Source organism: Nicotiana sylvestris, chromosome 9, assembly GCF_000393655.2.
Source record: "Nicotiana sylvestris chromosome 9, ASM39365v2, whole genome shotgun sequence".
Taxonomy (NCBI): Eukaryota; Viridiplantae; Streptophyta; class Magnoliopsida; order Solanales; family Solanaceae; genus Nicotiana; species Nicotiana sylvestris.
This window is the reverse complement of record NC_091065.1, coordinates 61,729,212-61,754,316: the sequence shown is the minus strand read 5'-3', so window position 1 is coordinate 61,754,316 and position 25,105 is coordinate 61,729,212. Positions and strand designations below refer to the sequence as shown.

Below are 25,105 nucleotides of genomic sequence, written 5' to 3'. Positions count from 1 at the left end.
GAACTGTCGACTGCACCGCTGATCGACTGGTTTTACCGCAAATATGTCTTTCCGAATTTAGGGGGTGATAATATAGGAAGAGCGCAACCACTCATTATAAGCGTTGCTATGGTATTTGTTTGGCACGAGTGGAGTATGATCTTGAGCATGGTTATGCAATAATTATAAGCATGTTGGCACGTATTTGCACATTAAGAAAGCAGTAAATATAGAAATTTCATAATTTAAAGCAGTAATAAAAGAAAGGAACAAATGAGACAAGTCAGTTTTGCAGTTGAGAAGGAAATCGAATGCTTAAAGGAATTAAACAAGTAATTGTACATAAGGAGGTACAAATTCACAATAACAGACTGAAATGGTAAAAGCCTAAATATTCCCAGCAGAGTCGCCATGCTGTCGCACCCTCTTTTTCCCCTCTTATGCATCGGGAGATCGGATTTACGATATTTTAGGACAACTCATTCATTTTGGGAACTGTGTTTTGCATTTGAAGAGTCGCCACCTAATGATTGAAGGTGAATTAAGACACCTATAAGGGTTCACTTCTAAGTTCGTTTGATAACCAGATATAGGGTAAAGGCTTAAAATTATCCTAAGGGGAAGGTATTAGGCACCCCTCAGGATCCACTAGTGTGGTTCCCGGCCAGACAGTTTCTTGTAAATTTGTGCAATTTAGCAAATAGACAAGTATAGACTCAAATAATAGGGGATTTAAATTTAAATACATAAGAGTTTGAAAGAAAAATATGAATTTTGAAAAGGAGTTACTGTTCTATATACTTGAGGATATATAAAAGAAGGGGGTCCTAGGTTTAAATATAATATTGATCACATCAATGTGATACCCGGTATGACACTCCTCAAAAGAGGGGATACACGTCGTATTAGTGCACCGGTCATCATGTCCATATCTACCCTCCCCACCCCATTAAGGTATTAAAGCGCGGATTGGTCTCGACCACTATTGCATGCTATCACCCATCCCATTCCTATCAGTCTCGGAGGAACTAGGACTACTATTCCTAAAGAGGAGGGATATTAGGCTGACTTATGGGTTTCAAAAAGTGAAAAAGCTAAGGCGACATACAAAAACACATGGGACTACATATTAGGGGAAATATGGAAACAACCAAAAGGCTCATGTATGCCTCCTCAAACAAAGCACATTAATTGCATGACTTAAATATAGTTAAGGTCTGAATTTAAAATACTAAGGCAAAGAGAATTTTAATCGTTGAGGCAGACCAGTTTATTACATAACTCAGATAAGAAGTTCGAATCAGGCCTGCCTGCTGGTTGTAGTAGTAGTTGTCTAACAAAGCGGGTTCTGATTTTATTTGTTATCACCTAGGGCTTGCCTAAGGGTTTGGGTGAGATCCTACAAACATGGTATCTACTACTGATCCAAAACGTGGCAAAGCAATAACAGTTTTAAACGAACGATTTGGATCCTATAGGCATGCTTTCTAACCATGTTAAAGTAAAGAGTAAGGTTGTTTAAAACTGATTCAGGGTCAAACTAATTTTAAATTGGCTTCAGATCCTATAGGCAGGATATCTAGTATTGGTCATTTTAATTCCTATGCACATGATATCTAGCTTGATCGAAAAAATGAAACAGGCAGGATTTACTTCCTACAAGCATGATTTCTACAAAAAGGGGACTGATTCTTAACCTTATGGACATAATGTCTAATTTTAGTCGTTTAGATCCTAAGAAAATGGTGTCTAAGCGTGGCCATAACATGCAGAATTTTGAAACAAGTCCTATGGGCATGTTATCTAAATGCTGAATTAGACGTGTAGAATTTAACAAATCCTATAGACAGGTTCTCTAAATGCAGAGTTAAACATGCAGAAAACAAGTCCTATAGGCATGGCATCTAAGAGTGGTAATAAACATGCAGAAATTTAAACAAGTCCTATAGACATGTCATCTACCCTTCTACAGCTAAACATGCATAATTACCCATCACGTTTCACTAGCCAACCCCAATGTTTATTACAACTTATTACAGACCAAATAATGGATTGCGTCAGAAAAAGTGTAAAGAAGAAGTTACAACCAGAGGAAGCCTTATACTTAAACCATTGCTCGTCCTCGAGCAATCAAACTACACTTTATATAGACATAACCTTTTTAAACAATTCTGCTAACTCATTACACCAAGAATATTTAAAATAAATTAAGCATAATAACATAATTTCCTTGCCTCAAAATTTGACTCAAAAGCACCACGCATTTTTCACAACCCTCTCTCTTATTCTAATATAGAGTTCAACGACATTACCTTTCCTTCATGAATCAAGTTTCCTCACACAATAATAGAGAGTAGTTCTACACACAATAAAATTTAGAACAATTAGGAACTCAAATAGAAAGAATTTGCTCACTCTCAGAAACAACATTCATGTCCCACAAAAGATGTATCATAGGCTTGCCTATAGTATACTTACTACTCTACTAATTGAGCTCATTCAATTAAGGATCAAGTAGGACTTTAATTGGTTATAATGTAGGCTGTGAGATGGGTAAGATACATTTATATATAAGAGTGACTACACCTCCTAAGAACTTTAATACATACAATTTACCATTCAAAACCCCACACTTATGTCAAACCATAACTCCACCTTCACATCAAAACACATCAACTCCCCTACTTCTTTAAGCACAATTACATCAAGAGTTACCACTTGTCAAGGAATATTTGCACAAAAATACAAGTTTTTTTTTCAATTCAAGTGGCTCTTACTTTTTCAAAACAGTGCACCTTTCTCCTTATTTAAATAGTTCCACTCAAAAGCCAAACTAATACCCCACACTTTAACTTTTACAAAGTTTATAACAAATTCAAGTGCTCACGAGAGGTACAAAGTTCAAATAGATAGTCAATTCAACCAGATGGGTAAGGCTCGTAATGTGGTTGACAAAGAAATAGGATTACAAGCTCAAAGGGGTTAACTAAGACACATAACAATTAGGTGGGTGAAAGCATATAACCGGTTCAACAAAGAAATACCTATATCACTTTCTAGACTGAACAAAACTACTAATTTTGCTTTGCAAACACACGAGGCAAGTTCTAGATATCAAATGCAATGCACAGAATAACACAAAACCTCACACACACATGGCACATAACTCACTTAGATCAGACTCATCAAGACACTTTAGTAAAAGCAGTTAAACAAAGTTAAGATCATACAATTTAAGGTACTTATACAAGAGTCAAAAATTGAGCCTAAATGTCACAACTAAAGCACTCAATATTCTCAAGGCATAATAAGTCAAGAAATATTGCTTCCATTTCAAATCATAGCACAAGGTTTCCTACTCCTAACAAAATTAAAAACTAACTAAATCCGGTTCAAACAAAATCCTTGGAAAAGATCGTGGCACAAAGAAAAACCAAGGGGGAATTATTACTCTACATACAAAAGAAAATCTTTTTGGTCTTTTTTCCTTTGACTTTAATCCCTCAAGAAACTTATTGATGATATCCATCATCGGGAAAATCACAAATTCTAAACTTTATGTTTTTTTCTTCATTTTTTCTATCTCTAACTACTACAACTAACAAAAAAAACTAAAACTAGTATATATACATACATACAAACAGATATCCCCTACCCCAAACTTTAAGTTGTGGCATGTCCCCATGACACACAATTAAAAATCATAAGGTAAAGAAAATTTCCCTGAACATCTAGTCGGGGTCTAAGTTAAAGTCGGGCTCCATTCCTCACGCCCGAACTAATGCACACATCCATGCAGACAGCTTCTTCTCAGCCTTCTTTGGGTACACCCCACACTTATCTTTTTCGCTCACCTCAGCCTTCTCTTTTGAGCCATTTACTTTCCACTCAACACTAGTAGCTGGTTTTTCCTTTTGTGTCCCCCTTGCTACATCCATCTTAAAAGTTACAGTCTCTTCACCCACTCTAAGCATGGGTTTTCTCTGTTGTATATCTAATATAGCTCTGCATGTTGCTAAGAATGGTCTTCCTAGGATGAGGGGGAACTCCTTATTTTCCTCCATCTTTACCATAATAAAATCCATAGGAAATAAGAACTTATCCACCTGAACTAACACATCTTCCACTATCCCCTCGGGTATTACAGTCGTTTGGTCTACCAGCTGCAAAGATATGGGTGCAGACCCTATTTATCAAATCTTCTTCTCTAGTTTCATGTAGATATATAAAGGCATTAAATTAATTGAGGCACAAGAATCACATAAAGATTTATCAAAATTAATAGTTCCTAAAGAGCAAGGTATAGTAAAACTCCCTAGATCTCCATACTTTTGTGGGAGTTGTTTTTGCAAAATCGCGTTGCAATGCTCTGTGAGCTCAACCACTGAGATCTCCTATATTTTCCTCTTCTTCGTAAGGATCTCTTTCAAGAACTTCGCATAGGCCGGCATTTGTGAGAGCACTTCTATGAATGGTAAGTTTACATGAACCTATTTCAGCATATCCAGAAATTTCTCAAATTGCTTGTTTAGCTTTTCTCTATATAGCTTTTGGGGAAAGGTAAATCGGGTGTATGCTTGTTCTCTTCAGGTTCCTTCCTTCTCGAATTTTCTTCCTTTTTTATCAATATCACTTTTCAGCTGCTCTCCACTTTATTTTTCAAGTCTCACCTCTCTTTGGACTGGGGTGAGCTCTTTCAACACTTTCCCACTTCTCAAGGTTACATCATTCACTTTTCTTCAGTATTTCTTTCAGTATCAGCAAAGAGAGTTCCTGGAACCCTCTCAGATAATATTTTTGCAATCTGTCCCACTTGCTTCTCAAAATTTTGAATTATGTCCCCTTGTACTTCAAATCGTTCATAAGTTTTCACAATAAAGGCCTTTATGATATCTTCTAGACTAGGTTGATTGGGCTGTTGAGGCTGAAACATATGCCTCAGCTAATTCACAAAACTAGGAGCTCCTTTTCCCTAGAATTTGGGATTGTTTTGTTTCCATGCATTTGCGGTAACCCCCAGATAAACTCCATGAAAAATCGGGGTGCTTCTGACCCATTGCATTAAAGTTATAATTTTCCATATCATTCACTTCCTTAGTTGAGCTTGACACTCATGACTAGGGTATCCTCTTCCATATATATCCCAAGTTGTATGAGGCTCACTCTATATCGTAGATAAGGTTAGCTTTTGTATTTCTTTAGCCATAGCATCAAGTTGTACCTGCACAGATTTATTAGCATCAACTTGGTGAACACCAGTTGATCTTATTCTTTCAGCACTCTCAAAGGGTGACTTATTAGCATCTTCAGATAACTCATCAAGAATTGCAACTATCTCCCCTTTCGGCATCGGATGTGGAAGTTAGAAGTTCAATAGTTCATTATGCTTGAGTCGATGTGCAATTTGTAGTTTTGATATTGTTTGACTTGGTTTGAGGCTTTGACTAAGTTCGTATCATATTTTGAGATGTGTTGGTATATTTAGTTAAGGTCCCGAGGGCCTCGGGTGGATTCGGATGGTAAATGGATAGAGTTTGGGCTTGGGAAAATGCTGAAGCAGTTGTCATCTAGTGTAACCGCACCTGCGAGGTTTTGGCCGCCGGTGTGGAGCCACAGAAGTGGCCAAAAGGGTCGCAAAAGCAGATTTGGCAGGGGAAGACTTGGAACGCAGATGCGGTCGAGTTCCGCATAAGCGGGACCACACCTGCGCATGTGGAGCTGGAAAAGCGAAGGCGCAGAAGCGCGGCTGGAGCCGCAGATGTAGAGTTGAGGGGCCTGAAGGAGGACCGCAGAAGCGGTATTTTTGCTGCACCTATGAAACCACAGAAGCAGTCAAGTGACCGCAGGTGCAAGAGGTCGATGGGCAGTGTGTTCTTTTAGGAACGAGATTTGGCCCTTTTTCTATCATTCTCTCTTGGTTTGGGCGATTCTTGGCGAGCTTTAAGTGGAGGTTTTCATCATCAATGGCAAGGTAAGTTATCCCCACCTATTGTGAGTTAAATACATGGATTATATAAGTATTTAAACATGGAAATTTGTAGAAATTCTGGGATTTTGAAGAAAGATATAGAAATTGGTATTTTTGAATTTGGCCACAAAATTGGACATGGAATTTGGAATATTTGAGTTCGTAATGCTATAGGTAATATTTATCTTCGAAATATTTTGGAATCCGGGCACGTGGGCATGAGGGTTGACTTTATTGACTTTTCGATTAGAGTTGGAAATTGTTATGAATTGAGTTATTTTAGTATTGGAGTATATTTTATTGGTTTGCTCATTTATTTGACTAGTTTTGGATCGATTGCCTTGGGATTCAAGAGTTAGAGAGGCGTTGGAGCCGTTTATTGAACTTTGGAGCAAGGTAAGTCTCCTGTCTAACTCTGTGAGGGGGAAACTACGCCCTAGGTGATATTTATTGTTATGTGCAACTGGTTGTGGGTGCTACGTACGTACGAGGTGATGAGAGTCCGTACCTAACTAAAGAATGTTTATGTCCAGGTAGACTTAGGACCTTATCATGTAATAATTGAATTATTTGAATTTGTTCCGTTGTCTTAATTAATTAAAGTTATATCTGAAGTTGATTTAGAAATAAATATATATGGTCAAGCTTATCACCTTGTGTTGGTTCTAAGATATTTGATAAATGTATAGAGGTGTACCTATTATTGTGCTTATGCACTATATTGTGAACATGTGTGTTGTAATTTGTTAACTTCCTTCCTTTCGTGTAGAGCGGGCCGAATGCCTCGTTACTATATAAAAACATCTATGATTTGTGCTGCTCGACCCTCGGCAGTGTACATGTTGTTCTGGATCGGGCCGAATAACCTCAGCAGAATTGTGCGTTATATCGCTAGTAGTCTGAATATTCAGGAGCTAATCTTCCTATTAATGCCCAAAACTTTACAGTATTTCTTATTTATTTGGCATTGACCCTTGAAATTTTCTGAGATATTAAGATAGAATGAAAGAACGAGAAACTTATGCTTTAATAGGAATAATCGGAACATTATGAAATTTCATATTTTACCTCAGTATTGTTGTGCACTTCATATCTACTATGAATTATTATATTATTTATTTAGACCTCTAGTAAGTGTCGATATCGACCCCTCATCACTACTTCTCCGGGATTAGGCTAGATACTTACTAGGTATGTATTGATTTACATACTCATGCTGCACTTCTGCACTAAATGTGCAGGATCTGACAGGTCACTTGGTGATCATCTTGGCACGTGGGTGCACCTGTGGAGGAGATTTTTATGTGAGCTGCATTCCAGGCTACGCTCTATGGTTCATTGAGTCTCTATTGTATTATTTATTTTATTCTGCCTTATTACATTCCGGACATATGTTGTATTATTATTGTACTCCTTAGAAAAATGCTCATGCACTTGTGACACCGGGGTTTAGGAGTTCCTACTAATTGTTTGTTATCATAGATCACATAATTATCATAATTCACCCTATAAATTCTGTTTTATATCATTGAATTAATGAAGATTATGATTTCAAAAGTAATAAAACAAGTAAATAAATTGATAAATCAATGTTGGGTTGCCTGACGGCATCGTTAGGCGCCATCACGACCTATAGTGGATTTTGGGTCATGTTAGCTTGTTATCAGAGCGTTAGGTTTACTTAGGTCTCACGAGTCATGAGAAAGTCTAGTAGAGTCTTGCGAATTGGTACGGAGACGTCTGTACTTATCTTTGAGGTGCTACAGGGCTGTTAGGAGCACTTCCCTTCTTGATTCCTCATTGTGCGATTTGACCCCTTTGAGGCTTGTGCCTTTATTTCCTTCCTACTCATTCTTATACAATGTGGAGTGCTCATGTCAATTGGGCATCAAGGGTTGCAGCATTACTATAGATATGGGGTGATCGGATCCAAGCCTGTACTACTTTTAAGCAGCGAGGATGGTCGATGAACTTTTACCCAACAAGTCCGCAGGGAGTTAATTTGTTTGGAGTTAGGTTTTTATCCAAGTAGAGATGCGGGTTTTGCACTTCCACAAATGGTTGGTTTGTTTTTTACTTCTACTTCTAGTCTATAGCATGTAGTATTTGAAACTAAGTACAAACTTTTTGTTGGTTGTTTTCAGGGATTTAAAGGGACTAGGGTAGTGACTTCTGCATAGGTGGATATCTAACGGGTAGCAAGAATCTAGGGAAATCATGTGATTAAGTGGGGTCCTAATATAGCTATCACACTCGGGTACTCACTCTATACCTCTCAGTAGTTTGAATGATTTTGCCCAATTTGGCTTTCTCAAGTCCAAATGGGTACTCATGCAATTCAAGTGATTTTAGCTCAAGTCGGGTATTACTATTTCTAGGTTTAACCCTTTTATCGGGGCTATCAATTTCTTGAGTTCACCCCAATTCCTTGTTAGCTTAGTTTTCCTAGACTTAGTCCCTCTTTCTCAAGTAGAGACTAAGTCATAAAGGCAAAAATCAGTGTTTGCAACCACTAATTCAATAGTTCTAGTAAGAACTAGGCTAAAAATCACTAACCCACACACATTCAAGCCCTAAAATTCAAGACCCATCTAATACCCACACTAGAATTGGATATGAGTTTAGTTACTCATGATAATAGCAGAAATCAAAGATAAAGAAAAGATAAAATCCATAATGCTAAATTAAAAGATGAAACTCTATCTTGTACAAAATTGCCCAAATAGGAAAACCTAGCCGTCTCACGTGCTCAGCAAAAACATAACATAACCTAAAAATGTGAAAAAGATCTATTTATACTAGGCTGAAATTTTCGGACAAAAATGCCCCTGTGGAGGTTTTGCGGCTGCGTAATTCTAACCGTGGCCGCACTCTTGCTTTCATTGCCGCGTAATATTAAGCGCGGCTCGTGATTCTTTACATCTGAGAGTGGGTTGGAACTTGTTTCTTGGACCGCATATTTTTCATTGCGGCCGCATATTCTTGACGTGGACCGCTTTCTTCATTTTTGCATAAATTGCAAAGTCTTCGATCCTTAGCACACGCTGTCAGCGGAATTCCAATCGCGCTCGTGCTAGTAATTTAGCAGCAGCGCCTTTCTATTGTTGTCCGCGCCCATGCCTATACCCAAAACCACTTGTCTAAATCTCTACTCCACGGTCCGCGAATTATGGTCGCCTCAGCGTTGATCCTTACACGGATGCACTTTTATGTCGCGGTCTGTGCTCTTATCCCAGTCTTGGATTTGTTCAAGATTGACTCTTTTATGAGTTGATTATGGCTTCTTTGGCTCATTTTGAACAAATCCTGCAAGCAAGCACAATAAGTTAGTTTTCGGGAATACCTTCACGCATTTTTTACCCAAAACCTAAGTAAAAGAGAGAAAATAATAGGCTAAAATTCCTACTTATCAACTCCCCCAAACATAAGTTTTTGCTTGTCCTCAAGTAAATAAGGTAATTCACACATCCACAAGAAAAATAAGGGAAAGTTTCAGTTGTCCTAAGGTGTCTTCATTAAGCATCAATTGGGACTAACAATTACCCTCAACACAAATGAATTATCAACAACACAAAACCTTTTGAGTACCATAGTTCTGATGCAACACTAGAGCATCAAGAGCTGACTGAATTCACCAAGGAAGCTCGCTCTATTACGTAGGTCGTTGTGGAACCCAAACTCTTTCTCCTCTACTCTCCATAAGCAAATCTCACTTAAGAATTGTAGCATTCAAAACAAGGATTGTGAAGAAGTACATTCATCTCTCACAAGGGAATGTCACAAGTCCGGCTCTAAGTACCATAAGCTTGCCCCTAATATGAATCACCACTAATGTAAGCTCACTCAACTCGAAATCATATAGGGATTTTGCGGGAATGTAATGAAGGATTTTGGATCAAGGTAGGATTTATCGGTCTATAAAGGTTTCATCTTTCCTTAAGCACTTCATTTTCTTATTTTGGCTCACACTTGCTTGACTCTTTAAGTCATTTTCTTCTTCCTTAGGGGAACTAGAGAGACACACTGCCACTCTTTCTTGTTCATGACGATCATTTTTCTCCTTTTCTAATCATTCCATGCCTTTCATCATTGCTTTCATTGAATCCCTTCAGTTTTCTATCTTATTCACTTTCTTTTTGGCTTTCATTGACTTTTTGGGTTTTCTTTCTTTTCTTTTGCCTTCCCTTTTTCTTCATTTTGTACTTTTTATCACTTTCACATTCCTCGTCTCTCCCCAAACTTATGCTTTTGCCAATATCCTAAGGAAAGATTGAGTGACAAGAGATGGTCATTATAGAACGTATAAAGGCTTGTATCATGGTTATTAAAAGAAAAAGGGATTCGGCTCAACGAGGTTGATTAGGGGTATCATATTTGGTAGGGCATGGATGCTTTCAAGTTTCAAATTGGATCAAGGAGAGCCTATAATCATTTCACAAGTCGAGCTACACTTAGAATTTTGCCTAGACAAACATTCAGGGCAAGTTCTAGACTTATTTACATGGGATTTGGACTTGCAATTCAATACTTCACCTCACAAGTTGTTGGATTGCTAAAGAGAACATAGTCGAGGACCCAAAACAACCCTAGCTAAGATTGAGCATCACAAATGGCTCCAAGAAGCCACTCGATGATTGTTTAGTCAACACAAGAGTCTAAAGGTCACAACTAGAACTATTCTTTGCAAATCAACTTGTTTCTAACCATAAGATCATAGGTAAATGTGCTAGGACCAAGTGACGCTTTTCTGAGACACTTTTATTCATTACTACTACATATCAAAGCAAAAAGAAAAATGGACTCAATCCCTTATGAAGGTTGTCAAGTCATCCATCGTCGGAAAGAGCCACCTTCACACAACATCCACCTTTGAAAAGAACTGTGGCATTAAGAAAACCAAAGGCTTATTGTTCACAAAAATGTAAAAAGAAGCTAACAACTTAAAAAGAAATTACTAAAGGAAATAAGAAGCTATGAAGTAAAATTAGAAAAGAAGTTAGGAAGTAAACTACAGAAATCAAACTGAATATATACAAAATTGAAGTAAAGTGAATATTTACATAAATGAAAATGAATATATACATCAAATGGTACAAATATATACATACCAAATGTGAAAGTAACGAATATATACATACCAAAAGTAAAATAACGAGAAGTAAAGATAAAAGAAAAAAAATAATCTCATAGTTATTACATACCAATGTTATCCAATTATCACAAAATCAAAATAGACCACCCCCCACCCCCCCATAATAAAAGATAGCATTATCCTCAATGCTAATATCAAAACAAAATCAGGGAAAGGGTTAGAGAGTAAAGAAAACTCCCTATGTGATCTGCATCAGGTCCGGCACATGAGTGGGCTCCTCGGACTGCATAGGATCAGCAGCTCCCTCCGGGTCCTCTAACTGGATCTCCAAATTTGGTTGGGGGACCACGGGGTTGCGGAGCATCTGGATCATCTCTGCAACAGCATGTGTAGTGCCAGCCGGCTCCTCAAACTGGTCAGCCCTGCATAAAGGATTTGAGCATACCAGTTGTGAAATTTAGTGGAAATTAGACTCTTGATTAGTGTGAAATGATATTGAGAGCCAAAGGAGATGAAGGTGAACAATGCTATAGTGTGGCGAAATTTGAGGTTCGAAAAGTGTAAAAGTGTTAAGGACCTTCTATTTATAACAAACAGATGGGGACCCACCGCCTTACCTAAGAGTGATCCACGAAATTCTACCGTGGTCCATGCTTTTTACCTTTATGTAGGGCTGCTGCAAAAACCTGGATGCCGTCAGCGAAAAAATATGCGCGGCCGCGAAAGTCACTGTGGTCCGCCAGATTATGAACGCGGACGGGAACTCAACTTCAGAGAGCTGATATTTTGAGCTCTTCAAGTACGCATCCGCGAACAAAAAGTGCCACTGCGTATTGCTAATGCGGACCGCGAGATTTTGGGCGCAGTCCACAAAATTCCCACAGTTGGGCGAATTTTTCAGCCAAAGTCCTACACTACACAAATAATTCCTACACAAACTTCACAACCAGTTAGTACAAAACAAATCCTAAACTAAGAAGAAAATCAAAATAAAAGAAAAACACATGGGTTGCCTCCCAAGAAGCGCCTGATTTAACATCACGACACGACGTATGTTACCATCATCATTTAAAATTGATCAAGGTCACCATGTGGCTGTCATCAAACTTGCGAAGATAGTGCTTCACTTGGTGCCCATTAACTCTAAAGATTTCACCATTTTTGTTTTTTAAATCAAGAGCATCAAACGGAGTTACATGCACCACTTCAAAAGGGCCACTCCATTATGAATAGAAGAACCAAGTCACCCTCCTTGAATTATTTATTTCGGGCATATTTGTCATGTAAGTACTTTATTTTGTCCTTATACAAGGATGAGCTGGAATAAGCATGAAACCAGAACTCATCAAGTTCATTTAGTTGCCCTACCCGAAGATTGGCAGCTATATCCCATTCAAGGTTTAACTTCTTCAGTGCCCACATGGCTTTATGCTCTAATTCAACCAGAAGATGGCATGCTTTCCCAAATACCAACCGGTACGGAGACATACCAATTGGAGTCTTGTATGCAATTTTGTAAGCCCACAAAGCATCGTCAAGTTTCCTTGACCAATCCCTCTTTATCTCCTTGTTGGAGACCTCAACTTGTCCACTATCCTAGGGATGATAAGGGGTTGACACCTTATGATTGACACCATACTTGGACAGTAAAGTATCGAAGGCCTTGTTGCAAAAATGAGAACCCCCATCACTGATGATCGCCCTTGGAGTGCCAAAACTTATGAAGATATTTTTCTTTAAGAACGCCACCACACTCCGTGCTTCATTGTTGGGCAAAGCCACAACTTCAACCCACTTGGAAACATAATAAACAACAACTAGATTGTAAGTGTTACTACATGAACTCACAAATGTCCCCATGAAGTCGATGCCCCACACATCAAAAATATCAATCTCAAGAATAGTGGTGAGAGGCATTTCATCCTTCTTGGAAATTCCACCAACTCTCTGGCACTCATCACATATCTTAACAAGCTCACTAGAATCTTTATACAGGGTAGGCCAATAAAATCCATAGCTGAGAACCTTTGAATTATTTCTCGCCCCACCATGATGACCACCATAGGGCAAGGAATGGCAAGCATCAAGAATACTCATTTGCTTATCTTCCGGAACACATCTCCGGTTCGCATCATCATTGCAAATCTTGAAAATATATGGCTCATCCCAATAATAATCCAAGCTGCCCCATTTAAGCTTCTTCCTTTGGTTAGAAGAGAGCTCACTCGAGACAATGTCGGTCACAAGAAAGTTAGCCACATCGGCGAACCAAGGAATATCATTTAAAGACACGGAGAGGAGTTGTTCATCCGGCACGAATCATTAATTTCGAGGCCATCATGGGGCCTCCCCTCCTCTTCTAAGCGGGACAAGTGGTTTGCTACTTGATTCTTACTCCCTTTTTTATCAATGATTTCAAGGTCAAACTCTTGAAGCAGAAGAACCCATCTCATCAACCTAGCCTTAGATTCCTTTTTTGTCATCAAGTAACGGAATGTTGCGTGATTGGTGTGCACAATCACTTTGGAACCCATGAGATATGGCCTAAACTTTTCCATGGAAAAGACAATGGATAATAACTCTTTCTTGGTCACCGTATAATTTACTTGGGCGACATTCATCATTTTGCCGGCATAATAGACCGGATGAAATATCTTGTTGATCCTTTGCCCCAAAACCACTCTTACCTCAATGTCACTAGCATCGCACATGAGCTTAAATGGTAAGCTCCAACTGGGTAAGGTAATGATTAGAGTAGTAGTCAATCTATACTTGAGAAGCTCAAAAGCTTTCATGCAATTATCATTAAACACAAACTTTGTATCCTTTTACAACAACTTGCACAAGGGGTTCACCATTTTTGAGAAATCCTTGAGGAACCTTCGGTAGAACCCCGCGTGCCCAAGAAAGCTCCCAGATCCCTTGACGGAAGTAGGAGGAGGGAGTTTTGAAATCACTTAAATCTTCGACTTTTCCACTTCAATACCATTCTTTGAGATCTGATGGCCGAGGACAATGCCCTCCTCGACCATTAAGTGGCATTTTTCCCAATTAAGCAATAGGTTGGTCTCTTCACATCGGGCCAACACTTTGTCAAGATTATCCAAGCATTCTTCAAAGGAGTCACCCACAACACTAAAATCATCCATGAACTCTTCGAGGAAGTCCTCCACCATATCCATAAATATTGCCATCATACACCGCTGAAAGGTAGCCGGTGCATTACACAAACCAAATGGCATCTGTGATAATGCAAATGCGCCATACAGACATGTGAATGTGATTTTCTCTTGGTCTTCCAGTGCAATGAGAATTTGGTTGTATCTTGAGTACCCATCCAAAAAGCAATAGTAGGCACGCCTGGCAAGTCTATCCAACATTTGATGAAGAAAGGGCAATGGAAAATGATCTTTGTGGGTCACTTTGTTCAGCTTTCGGTAATCCATGCATACCCTCCATCTGGTGACAGTCCTAGTGGGGATCAACTCATTTTTCTCCTGTGTGACCATAGTCATACCCTCCTTCTTCAGTACACATTGTACCGACGAAGTCAATGAACTATCCAAAATAGGGTACACAACCCCTGCATATATCCACTTGATAACTTCTTTCTTGACATCCTCTTGCATGGCCTCATTCAACCTTCTTTGATGTTCCACAGAGAGTTTGGCATCTTCCTCCAATATGATTTTTTGCATGCAAAAGGAGGGTATTATACCCCGAATATCCGCCAAAGTCCAACCTATTGCCTTCTTCCTCCTTTGGAGTACCACAAGGGTGGCATCTACCTGCACGTTAGTTAAGAATGAGGAAAGAATAACGGGACATGGAACAAGGGCCTAAGAACTCATACCTGAGGTGTGAAGGCAAAGGCTTCAACTCTAATATGGGAGGCTCCTCGATTGAGGGTTTTGTTGGTGGAGTCTTCCGGTTCTCAAGGTCCAAGGAAAGTTTCTGGGGCTCATATATATACAAACCCACTCCTTGTAAAGCATTGACATATTCAACCAAGCCTTCCTTCTCATCCACATCATGATTCAACAACATAGCTTCCAATGGGTCTTCCATATTAATCACAACAGTTGTGTCTTCAACAATCACTTCGGTCACAACATCCACAAATGAACATACTTCATTGCTATTGGGTTGCCTCATTGACTTGCAAATATGGAACACAACCTTTTCATCACCCACCCGGAAGGTGAGCTCCCATGTTTCCACATCAACTAAGGCCTTACCTATAGCTAGGAAAGGTCTCCCCAATATGACCAGCACCTCATAGTCAACCTCATAGTAAAGTATCACAAAATCTGCTGGAAGTATGAACGTGTCGACCCGAACTAGCATATCATCAATTTTCCCCAATGTCCTCTTCATTGTCCTGTCTGCCATTTGCAACCTCATAGACGTGGGCCTTGGCTGCCCAATCCCTAATGTCTTGAACACAGAATATGGCATCAAGTTAATGCTTTCCCACAAGTCGCACAAAGCTTTGGCGAAAGTGGCACTACCAATAGTGCACGGGATTGTAAAAGCACTGGGGTCTTCTAGATTTGGGACCATAGAATGTACAATGTTACTCACTTGATGTGTCATTTTGATCGTTTCACAATTCACTGATCTCTTCTTTGTTACCAAGTCTTTCATGAACTTTGCATATCCAGGCATTTGTTTTATAGCTTCAACCAAAGGCACATTTATGGACAAACTTTTCATCATATCAATGAATTTCTTGAACTGATTCTTATTGTTTTGATTTGCGAGCCTTTGAGGATATGGTGGAGGAGGCCTAGGCAAGGGAGCCTTAGCTTTAGGCACTACCATTTATGGTATGTCTATCACGTATTCCCTAGATGGGTTCACATCATTTTGTGTCTCCTCCATGTTGTTATCAATGTCTATCCTCACTTCATTATTCACATTCTCATCATTCACTTGCAACTCATTGCTTGGTTCATCATCATCTTGCACCAACACATCATCACTCACAATCTTTCTTGGATTAGAGGAACTAGCAACTCCACCCCTACCACTTCTTGTAGTCATCGCCATCGCATGGCCCGTATTGTTTCCACCCTTCGAGTTTACTACCGTATCATTTGGTAGTGCCCCCTTACGCGAGTATTCAAAGCTTGAGAAATTTGGCCAAGTTGGACTTTCAAGTTGCGGATGGAAGTGTTGTGGGAGGCCAATATCGGAGTCGGCATTTTTCTTCATCATCTGCTCAAACATGGATTCAATCCGTCCCAGCTCATGATTGTACGAGCTACGACCTTGTGATGGATATGGAGGCGGGTTGTTTGATTGTTGATACATCGGAGGCCTTTGAAAGCCCGGCCCCCAATTCCTTTGATTATTGTTGTTCCAACCCCCTTGATTGTTATTACCTCGCCAATTACTATTAGTTTTGCCACCCCAATTGCCTTGGTTGTTGTTGTTGCCACTATTTCAATTGCTTTGTTGACCTTGATTTTCCCAATTTCCTTGCGATCTCCATTGTTGTTCATTCGGAGCATAGCCCCGTTGACCTTGATAATTGTTGACATATTGCACCTATTCACTTTGATCATCATAGGAATCATCTTGATTATGCCCACTACCACTTTTCTCAAATTGGTTCAGATAGTTTTGAACTTGTTGACCTCGTTGCCTTCTCTTTTTGATCATCATATTCACTCCTTCCATGGCATTCACTTGTTTTGGCCCTTGAACTTGTTGTAACAGAGCTTTGGCCAATTGGTTCATGGTAGTAGTCAACTCGGCTATAGTTTGGTCGTGGTCATGGAGCTCCTTGTTTAGGTGAATAATATTAAGGCCACCTTGTGGCACATTAGCTTGACTTTGCCATGCCGAAGAGGTCTCTGCCATCTCATTAAGTATTTCACACGCTTAGGCATATGGCGTGTTCATGAACTTCCCCTGACCCCAAAAATTGATCGGGTCCAAGCCACTACTATTGCGTAGCAAGGATGGTCGATGCAGTTTTACCCAACAAGGTCAGGATTGAATCCATAAGGAGTTAATTTGTTTGGATTTAGGTTTATATATCCAAGTAGAGATGTGGGTTTTGCTCTTAATTTCACTTCCACCAAAGGTTGGTTTGTTGTATTTATGCCACGGTAGAATGTTTGTTGGATCATGGCTTTGGTCATATCATTATTCGGACACTCTTTAACCGTCGTCCAATACCTTTTCCAAATCTCATGAAGCGGTTCATTTGGATCTTGTTTAAAAGCAAGAATCTCATCTCTTAGCATCGCCATATGTCCCAGAGAAAAGAACTTTGCAATGAACATTTTGGCCAACTCATCCCAAGTGGTGATGGAATGGTTGGGCAACCTTTCTAGCCAATCCAAAGCCTTTCCCCTTAGAGAAAATGGGAATAGCCTTAACCTCAGTGCGTCCTCAGAAACGTTGGTTTGCTTGCTCCCCCAACACGTGTCAACAAAACCTTTGAGATGATTGTAGGAATTTTTGTGTGGAGCTCAGGTGAAGAAACCCCTTTGATCCAAGAGTGTAAGCATGACATTGGTTATTTTAAAGTTGCCCACCCTAATTCGGGGCGGGACTATTGCACTTGCATAGCCTTCGTTGGGCAACACCCGGTGTGTTGCCCTTGCTGGAGGTGGGGGAGGGTTTGGAATATTATCATGAGGCGGTCGGCCTCTCCTTTGTACTTGAGGTTTGGGTTGAATCTCATCCACGTTATTATCATCTACCTCCTCCCCCAATGGCAAATTTCTGAGGGCATCATTGTTAAGATCCATTTGGTACCTAAAAGCAATTCACAAAAAATTATAAAAATGGAAGAAAAGAAAAACAAAATACATGAATACTTGTATATATAGCTAAAACCGTCTAACTCCCCGGCAACGGTGCCAAAAAGTGATCGGATCCAAGCCTGCACTACTATTGAGTAGGGAGGATGATTGATGCAGTTTTACCTAACAAGGTCGAGATCGAATCCACGGGGAGTTAATTTGTTTGGAGTTAGGTTTATATCCAAGTAAAGATGCGGGTTTTGCTCTTAATTGCACTTATACAAATGGTTGGTTTGTTTTCTACTTCTACTTCTAGTCTATAGCATGCAGTATTTGAAACTAAGTACAATGTTTTTGTTGGTTGTTTTCAAGGATTTAAAGGGACTAGGGTAGCTACTTCCACCTAGGTAGATATCTAACGGGTAGCATGGATCTAGGGAAACCATATGATTAAGTGGGGTCATAATATAGCTATCACACCCGGGTACTCACTCTATACCTCTCGGTAGTTTGAGCGATTTTGCCCAATTTGGCTTTCTCAAGTCCAAATGGGTACTCATGCAATTCAAGTGATTTTAGTTCAAGTTGAGTATTACTATCTCTAGGTTTAGCCCTTTTATTGGGGCTATCAATTTCTTGAGTTCACCCCAATTTCTTGTTAGCCTAATTTTCCTAGACTTAGTCCCTCTTTCTCACGTAGAAACTAAGTCATAAAGGCATAAATCAGTGTTTGCAACTACTGATTCAATAGTTCTAGCAAGAACTAGGCTAAAAATCACTAACCCATACACATTCAAGCCCTAAAATTCAAGACCCATCAAATACCCACACTAGGGTTTGGTCACAACCCTAGCTATGGGCTTAACTACTCATGATAATAGTAGAAATCAAAGATAAAGAGAAGATAAAATCCATAATGCTAAATTAAAAGATGAAACTCTAATGTTATAAGGTAAATCTTGTACAAAATTGCCCAAAAAGGAAAAACCTAGTCGTCTCACGTGCTCAGCAAAAACATAACATAACCTGAAGATGTGAAAAAGATCTATTTATACTAGGCAGAAATTTCTAGACAAAAATGCCTCTATAGAGGTTTCGCGGCCACGTAATATTGAGCGTGGTTCGAGTTTCTATACATTTGAGAATGGGCTGGAACTTGTTTCGCGAACCGCGTATTTTTCATCGTGTCCGCGTGGGCAATTTTTTGCAGCCGTGTATTCTTGAAACGGACCGCTTTCTTCATTTTTTTATAACTTGCAAAGTATCTGATCCTTATCACACGTTGTCAGTGGAATTACAATTGCGGCCGCGCCAATAATTTAGCGGCCGCATCTTTCTGTCGTTGTCCGCGTCCATGTATGTGCCCAAAACCACTTCTCTGAATCTCTACTTCGCGTTTTGCGAAATATGGTTGCCTCGACGTCGATCCTTATGCGGATGCACTTTTATGTCGTGGTCCGCGCTCTTATCCCAGTCTTGGATTTGTTCAAGTTTGACTCCTTTATAAGTTGATTATGGTTTCTTTGACATATTTTGAACAAACCCTGTAAGCAAGCACATTAAGTTAGTTTCCGGGAATACCTTCGCGCATTTTTAACCCAAAACCTAAGTAAAAGAGGGCAAATAATAGGCTAAAATTCCTACTTATCGTAGGGTAGGATATTTCTCCCAGCGCATTCGAGCAAGTTATTATCATCTTCTTGCGGAAGGATGTTTGATCATTTTAGCTCAATTGTTGTATTTTTGATAGTTCTGAGGCTATTTACAGGTTTCTATGATGTTTATAAGGCTTTGTCGAACAATATTGATGTAATGGTAGGGTGTTTGTTTATGTGTCAAGGCAGTGAATGACTGTAAAGGAGGATTTCTGAGCACATGATTTAGGGGTTCAGCGTTTAAATCCAGCGGAGGAAAGACAATCGATCTGTGAATGCTCAGGCTTTAGTTGATGGAGTAACGAAACTTGATATTCTCGAGTGGGGTGGAATTCTAATTTTATATGTGGTGTCGCCGTCTTTGTTGGAACACATTAAAGTTCGCCAGTGTTATAATCTTTTTGATTTTTTGCCTATGGGGTAGGGTGTTGTGAAATGGTGCCTAAGGATCGGTTGTTAGAGGTAGTGGTGTGTAGTGGTTCAAGATCGAATTTTTATTTATAATGTTGATGGTTTGAGAAAGGTGATCTTCTAGGAGGTTTAGAGTTGGTAACGACTCATTAGTTCAGGTGCTACAAGTATAGATTTGATTGGGGCAATAATCAAGCAGAAAAGTATGAGGAAAGGCATGGCGGGAGGTGTCTCGCAGTGGTTTAATTATTAGTAGGCCAAGTATGAAAAGCAAAGGTTGAGCAATTACTTAAAGAACAGGTATAACTGAAGTGGCAGTAGTAGAGTAGCATATGAATTCTGTGGTAGGGAGCTACTTATTTGAAGAATGTTTAGAGTGATTTCGGAATCATGGTGGAGAAGTGACGAGGTCTACGGATTGTATTTGGGATAGTGGCTACTGTACTGAGGAACCTTAAATATGGCAAAAAGGAGTTTGCTTAAAATGAAGGGGAATGCAGTGTGACGTCAAGTGTGAAATGTATTGTTGGACTTTCAGTTGATGTCAATGGGAAATGAATAGACTTGTACAGCTGGTGGATGAGCACAGGCTCAGGAGGGCCTACTAATTTCATAGTAGTTGTACCCAATGCAGCGCCGTTGGAAAATGTCGGCATGCGAATCCATGGGTGGGTTATCTCCTGTGAGTAGGTTAGCGGTTGCATGATTTTGGTGAAGTTTTCACGAAGAGTTTTACTTACTATCCAGTAGAAGGTCGAACAGGCAATCATGGCTGATAATTCGAAATGTTCATGAAAAGCTTAATAAGAAACTACAAAAAGTTTGGTGGGTTAATTATGCAAGATCATGGTAATTGGGAAGGAGGAACCTTGGTGGGTCCCAAGTTATGTAATTGTAGCTTCAAGCTAAGTAGGGGAGCCCCACCTCTACGATATGATCGTGTGGTCATCTGCTTGTGCGGTTTCGGGTTATCGGCATATTGGTAGGTTAATATGAATAAGGAAAAAAAACATCAGTGGTAATTCAAGCGAAGGATTTGAGGAATGTGTGCTATATTTGGGCCTTATCGGCTCATGTTCCGGTTTTGGGAAGACTTAGAGTTTCTACTTCTGTTGGGTGTAATGTACAAGGGGAAGGAATTCAGTCGGGTGCTTCATTGATCGGGTGTTTACGTGCTAATAGCACACTAGCGTTTGGCTTATATTTGGGAACAAGTCGGAGTGGATGACTCTCAATAGTGGTCCTAGTGGGGTCAATAATTTAAGTATAGTTCCTAAGGACTTGGGATGTTCTATGTTATCATTGGGTATGCAGTGCAGTATTGGAGGAAAGGAAGGAATAGCCTCAGATTCACGGAAGGTCTTGCAGAATAGGTGTACCAACGGTGACGCTATTGTGCCAGTATGGGATGATTCATGGGTAATGAGACGGTGTGATCTCGTGATATGGGTCACTTAGGATGAGTGAAGATTTGGTTCGTTACATGTTTGAATAGAGCTATTATTATTTCTTAGTCAAGTCGAGAATAAATTTGAAGAAGTTGGGTCAGTTAGTAATGGTTGAATCAGCATGATTGTGGCAATGATCAGTTTCTTCAGCATGAAGTTATACATGTAGTTTCTGGTTGTACACTTGGGCTTGAGCTCCACCACAACTTGGTTGATTTGAGAGGTATTTGGTTCAAATGTCTTTGTTGTGTAAATGGATTTCGGAAGAGTTATGGCAGTTTAGATCACGACTTGAGGTTTGTATTTTTTGCGGTTTGAGGATTCTGTTGCGTGTTGCATTGGTCCTTCTGAAATGAGCTAAGTGAAAGGTTTCTAGCCAATGAAGTGTTTATTCCACTAGTAGTTCAAGGGTTATGGTGAATATGTGTATTATCGCGTAGCGGCATGATGGGTGCGGTGAGCGGCATGGGAACTGGAAGATGAAGGTCAAGGTCGCGGTTCGGTGTTAAATGTATGTCACGAGCTCGGATGAGCAGGGATGAATTCAGATGTTTAAAGTAAGCTGGCATTTTCTTTAGTGTCACCCGAGAATGATGTTCTGAGGAAGAGGCTTTATGTATTGACTTACAGATTTTGATTCGCTTTACGGAATTGGAACGGTTGGTGGTTTGGATATGCGGACTTAGCTACCTGAGTGGAAGGTCATGGGAGTGTACCCCACGGGGAGATTTGTATAAGTGTGACATGTTAGTAACTTGATTGTTAAAGATTGAAACCAAGTATGGAGGTTATGGTAATATCACAAATGCGAGAGTTAATGCCTGAGAGTCGTTCTATTCCTAGGGCTATAGGTTGTGACTTTCTTCTGGATTTGACTGATGTTCTTATATGTCATGAATAGGTCAGTGTGGATCCTTGAAAGGTTATTAGCCCAGTGTGGTATGATCAGAATCAGCTTGAGGTCCGTTGATCGGTCTAAATGTGGATGTGTGCTCTACACCATGCTGGGTGTGTTCATTCAGCATAGCATTTCTTATGGAGGAGTCTTCAGACATTGGATGTTAATTTCATCGTCAGTTATTTCGTGTAATACTTTATTATGCCATGTGGGTTGTGAGACAGTTTGATTATTCGCACATTTGTTGAGGTCCTGTATAGTTGTAGTGTTATGTGAGCAGGATGGCTCTCGAGATGTAGATCATATATCACACCTTAGTTGTGCTTGGGTTTCGTAGAGTATGGCGTTGTCCGTCTCCCCAGGATTTGTATTATGCACTTGGCGTGCTTGTGGTCGATATTCGGGTAGTTCGTAAGTATAAGCATTATGATTTGATTGTGTTTTCTTCTTGATTATTATGTGCGGATTGGGTGGCACGCAACCACGTATATATTATTTGGATCGGGTGGCACGTCGCCACGGGTAGGTTGTGTGGATCGGGTTGCACGTTGCAACATTGTCATGTTTGGATCGGTTTGCACACCGCAACAGTGTCATATTGAATCGGGTTGCACGCTACAACAGTGAGATGTTGAGCATAGTTCCTTACACTTATTTTATGTGCATTGTCTTCATCCTTGAGGTAGGTTCATAGCACCTATTAGACCGTTTTATTCGTTACGCGAGCTGGGTAATTCTCTATCAGAGTTCGTTCTTACTTATGGGTTATATTCGAATTTGTAGCTTGTTGGTGCATTGTTGGTGTTATATGCGATTTTGGCGGTATTTGAGATGGCTTATTGCCTGAACAACTTGTATTTGGCGAGACGAGGTTATTGGACTTGGGATTAGTGCGATTGGAGTTAGGAAGGGTATATTAAGGAGCAAATATCATTATTCAATTCAGAATGAGGTAATGGTCCTTGTCACAAAGAGAGACTCCATGATTTGTTGATTCGGCAGGCGGTTATTAGTTTCTACGCATCGCTTTCATCGTGGCGGAACTGCGATAGTTGGACCAGGACTTGTATGCATCATGAGGTGTGTTATAGGCATCAGATTCATGGAAGTGGAGTTATATTGTTGTCATAGGATATTGTTATGGTCAAGCGACCTATGTGGTGCATGGTGTGATTTCAGCGAAGGAGCATGGTCATGATTAGGTGCAATGTATAGTGATTGATATGGTGTTCATATGTTAGAATCAGGTATTGTAGAGAAATTCAAAGATTGGAATTTGGTTCTAAGGCTTATTGACTAAATAAAACAAAGGATCTTCAGTCAAACTCGAGCTAATGTGTTCAACCGGACTGTGGTGACATGTGTAGGTGCACGAGGTGTTAAACAGTGGTCTTGGACAACTCTGGATCAATTCTTAGCACATACGAGGATGAACGTATGTTTAACTAGGGGAGAATGTAATGACTCGACCAGTCATTTTAAGCTCAAGCGTGTCGTTCTGCGGTTTGAGGCCTTGAGTAGCTTCATTTCAGGTATTATGACTTACACGTGTAGTCGGAATTGATTTGGGAAGAAAATTCTAATTTCGGAAGCTTTAAGTTGGAAAAATTGACTAAGGTTTAACTTTTGAGTAAACGACCTTGGAATTAGTATTTGAAGGTTTCAATAGGTTTGTATGATAATTTTGGACTTAGGTGTATGTCCGGATCAGGTTTTGGATGAACTGGGAGAATTCTGGCGCTTATTGTGGAAAGTTGGCATTTTGGATGAATTTCATAAGTTTGGGTTGGAGTGGATTTTGATGTTATCGATGTCCGTTTGGGATTCCAAACCTGGGAATAGCTCTGTATGGTGATTTTAGTCTTAGGAGCACGTTCGAATGTAGATTTGGAGGTCCGTAGGTCATTTCGGGGTCATTTGGCGAAAGTTGGAAGTTTGAAGGTTTTTAGGAAGTTTGACTCGGAGTGAACTTTTTGATATCGAGTTCGGATTCTCATTCTGGAAGTTGGAGTAGGTCCGTAATGTCGAATGTGACTTGTGTGCAAAATTTAAGGTCAATCGAACGTAGATTTGATAAGTTTCAGCATCCGATATGGAAGTTAGAAGTTCAACAGTTCATTATGCTTGAATCGATGTGCAATTTGTAGTTTTGATGTTGTTTGACGTGGTTTGAGGCTTCGACTAAGTTCGTATCGTATTTTAGGACATGTTGGTATATTTGGTTAAGGTTCTAAGGGCCTCGGGTGGATTCCGAATGGTAAATGGATCGAGTTTGGGCTTGAGGAAATGTTGAAGCAGCTGTCGTCTGGTGTTACCGGACTTGCGAGGTTTTGGCCGCAGGTGCGGAGCCGTAGAAGCGGTCAAGAAGGTCATAGAAGCGGATCTGGCTAGGGAAGGCTGGGATCGCAGATGCAGTCAAGTTCCGCATAAGTGGGACCACACCTGTGCATGTGGAGCCGCAGAAGCAAAGGCGTAAAAGCGCGGTTGGGGCCCAAGATGCGGATTTTAGGGGCCTGAAGGAGGACCTCAGAAGCGGTATTTTTACCGCAGAAGCGGTCAAGTGATCGCATGTGTGAGAGGTCGTTGGGTAGTGTGTTCTTTTAGAACAGGATTTGGCGCATTTTCTTTCATTCTCTCTTGGTTTGGGCGATTCTTGGAGAGCTTCAAGTGGAGGTTTTCATCGTCAATGGCAAGGTAAGTTATCCCCACCTATTGTAAGTTAAATACATGAATTCTATAAGGATTTAAACATTGAAATTTGTAGAAATTATAGGATTTTGAAGAAAAACCTAGAAATTGGTATTTTTGGAATTTGGCCACGAAATTGGGCATGGAATTTGGAATAAGTTATATATTTGAGTTCGTAATGTTATGCATAATGTTTATCTTCGAA

The 25,105-nt window shown here is 39.9% G+C and overlaps 1 protein-coding gene across 1 annotated transcript; it reads right to left on the bottom strand.

Moving 5' to 3' along the window:
- Positions 1 to 11,277: 11,277 nt before the first annotated feature.
- LOC138877657 (uncharacterized) lies at positions 11,278 to 15,863 on the bottom strand. The gene is made up of 5 exons (XM_070157284.1): positions 15,021 to 15,863; positions 14,127 to 14,827; positions 12,679 to 13,242; positions 12,331 to 12,630; positions 11,278 to 11,461 (listed from the first exon to the last, which is right to left on the bottom strand). The coding sequence occupies exons 1-5, from the start codon at positions 15,861 to 15,863 to the stop codon at positions 11,278 to 11,280; spliced, it is 2,592 nt and encodes an 863-aa protein (XP_070013385.1).
- Positions 15,864 to 25,105: the final 9,242 nt, after the last annotated feature.

Bases quoted from the DNA above. Each gene is read 5' to 3' on its own strand.
- LOC138877657 (XM_070157284.1), bottom strand. From the start codon at position 15,863: ATGGTAGTGCCTAAAGCTAAGGCTCCCTTGCCTAGGCCTCCTCCACCA. The intron at 14,828-15,020 runs GTGGGTTTGTAT...ACTAACGTGCAG, and splicing joins ATGTCAATGCTTTACAAGGA to GTAGATGCCACCCTTGTGGT. The intron at 13,243-14,126 runs GTTGGCCCGATG...TTCTAACCAAAG, and splicing joins TTGGATAATCTTGACAAAGT to GAAGAAGCTTAAATGGGGCA.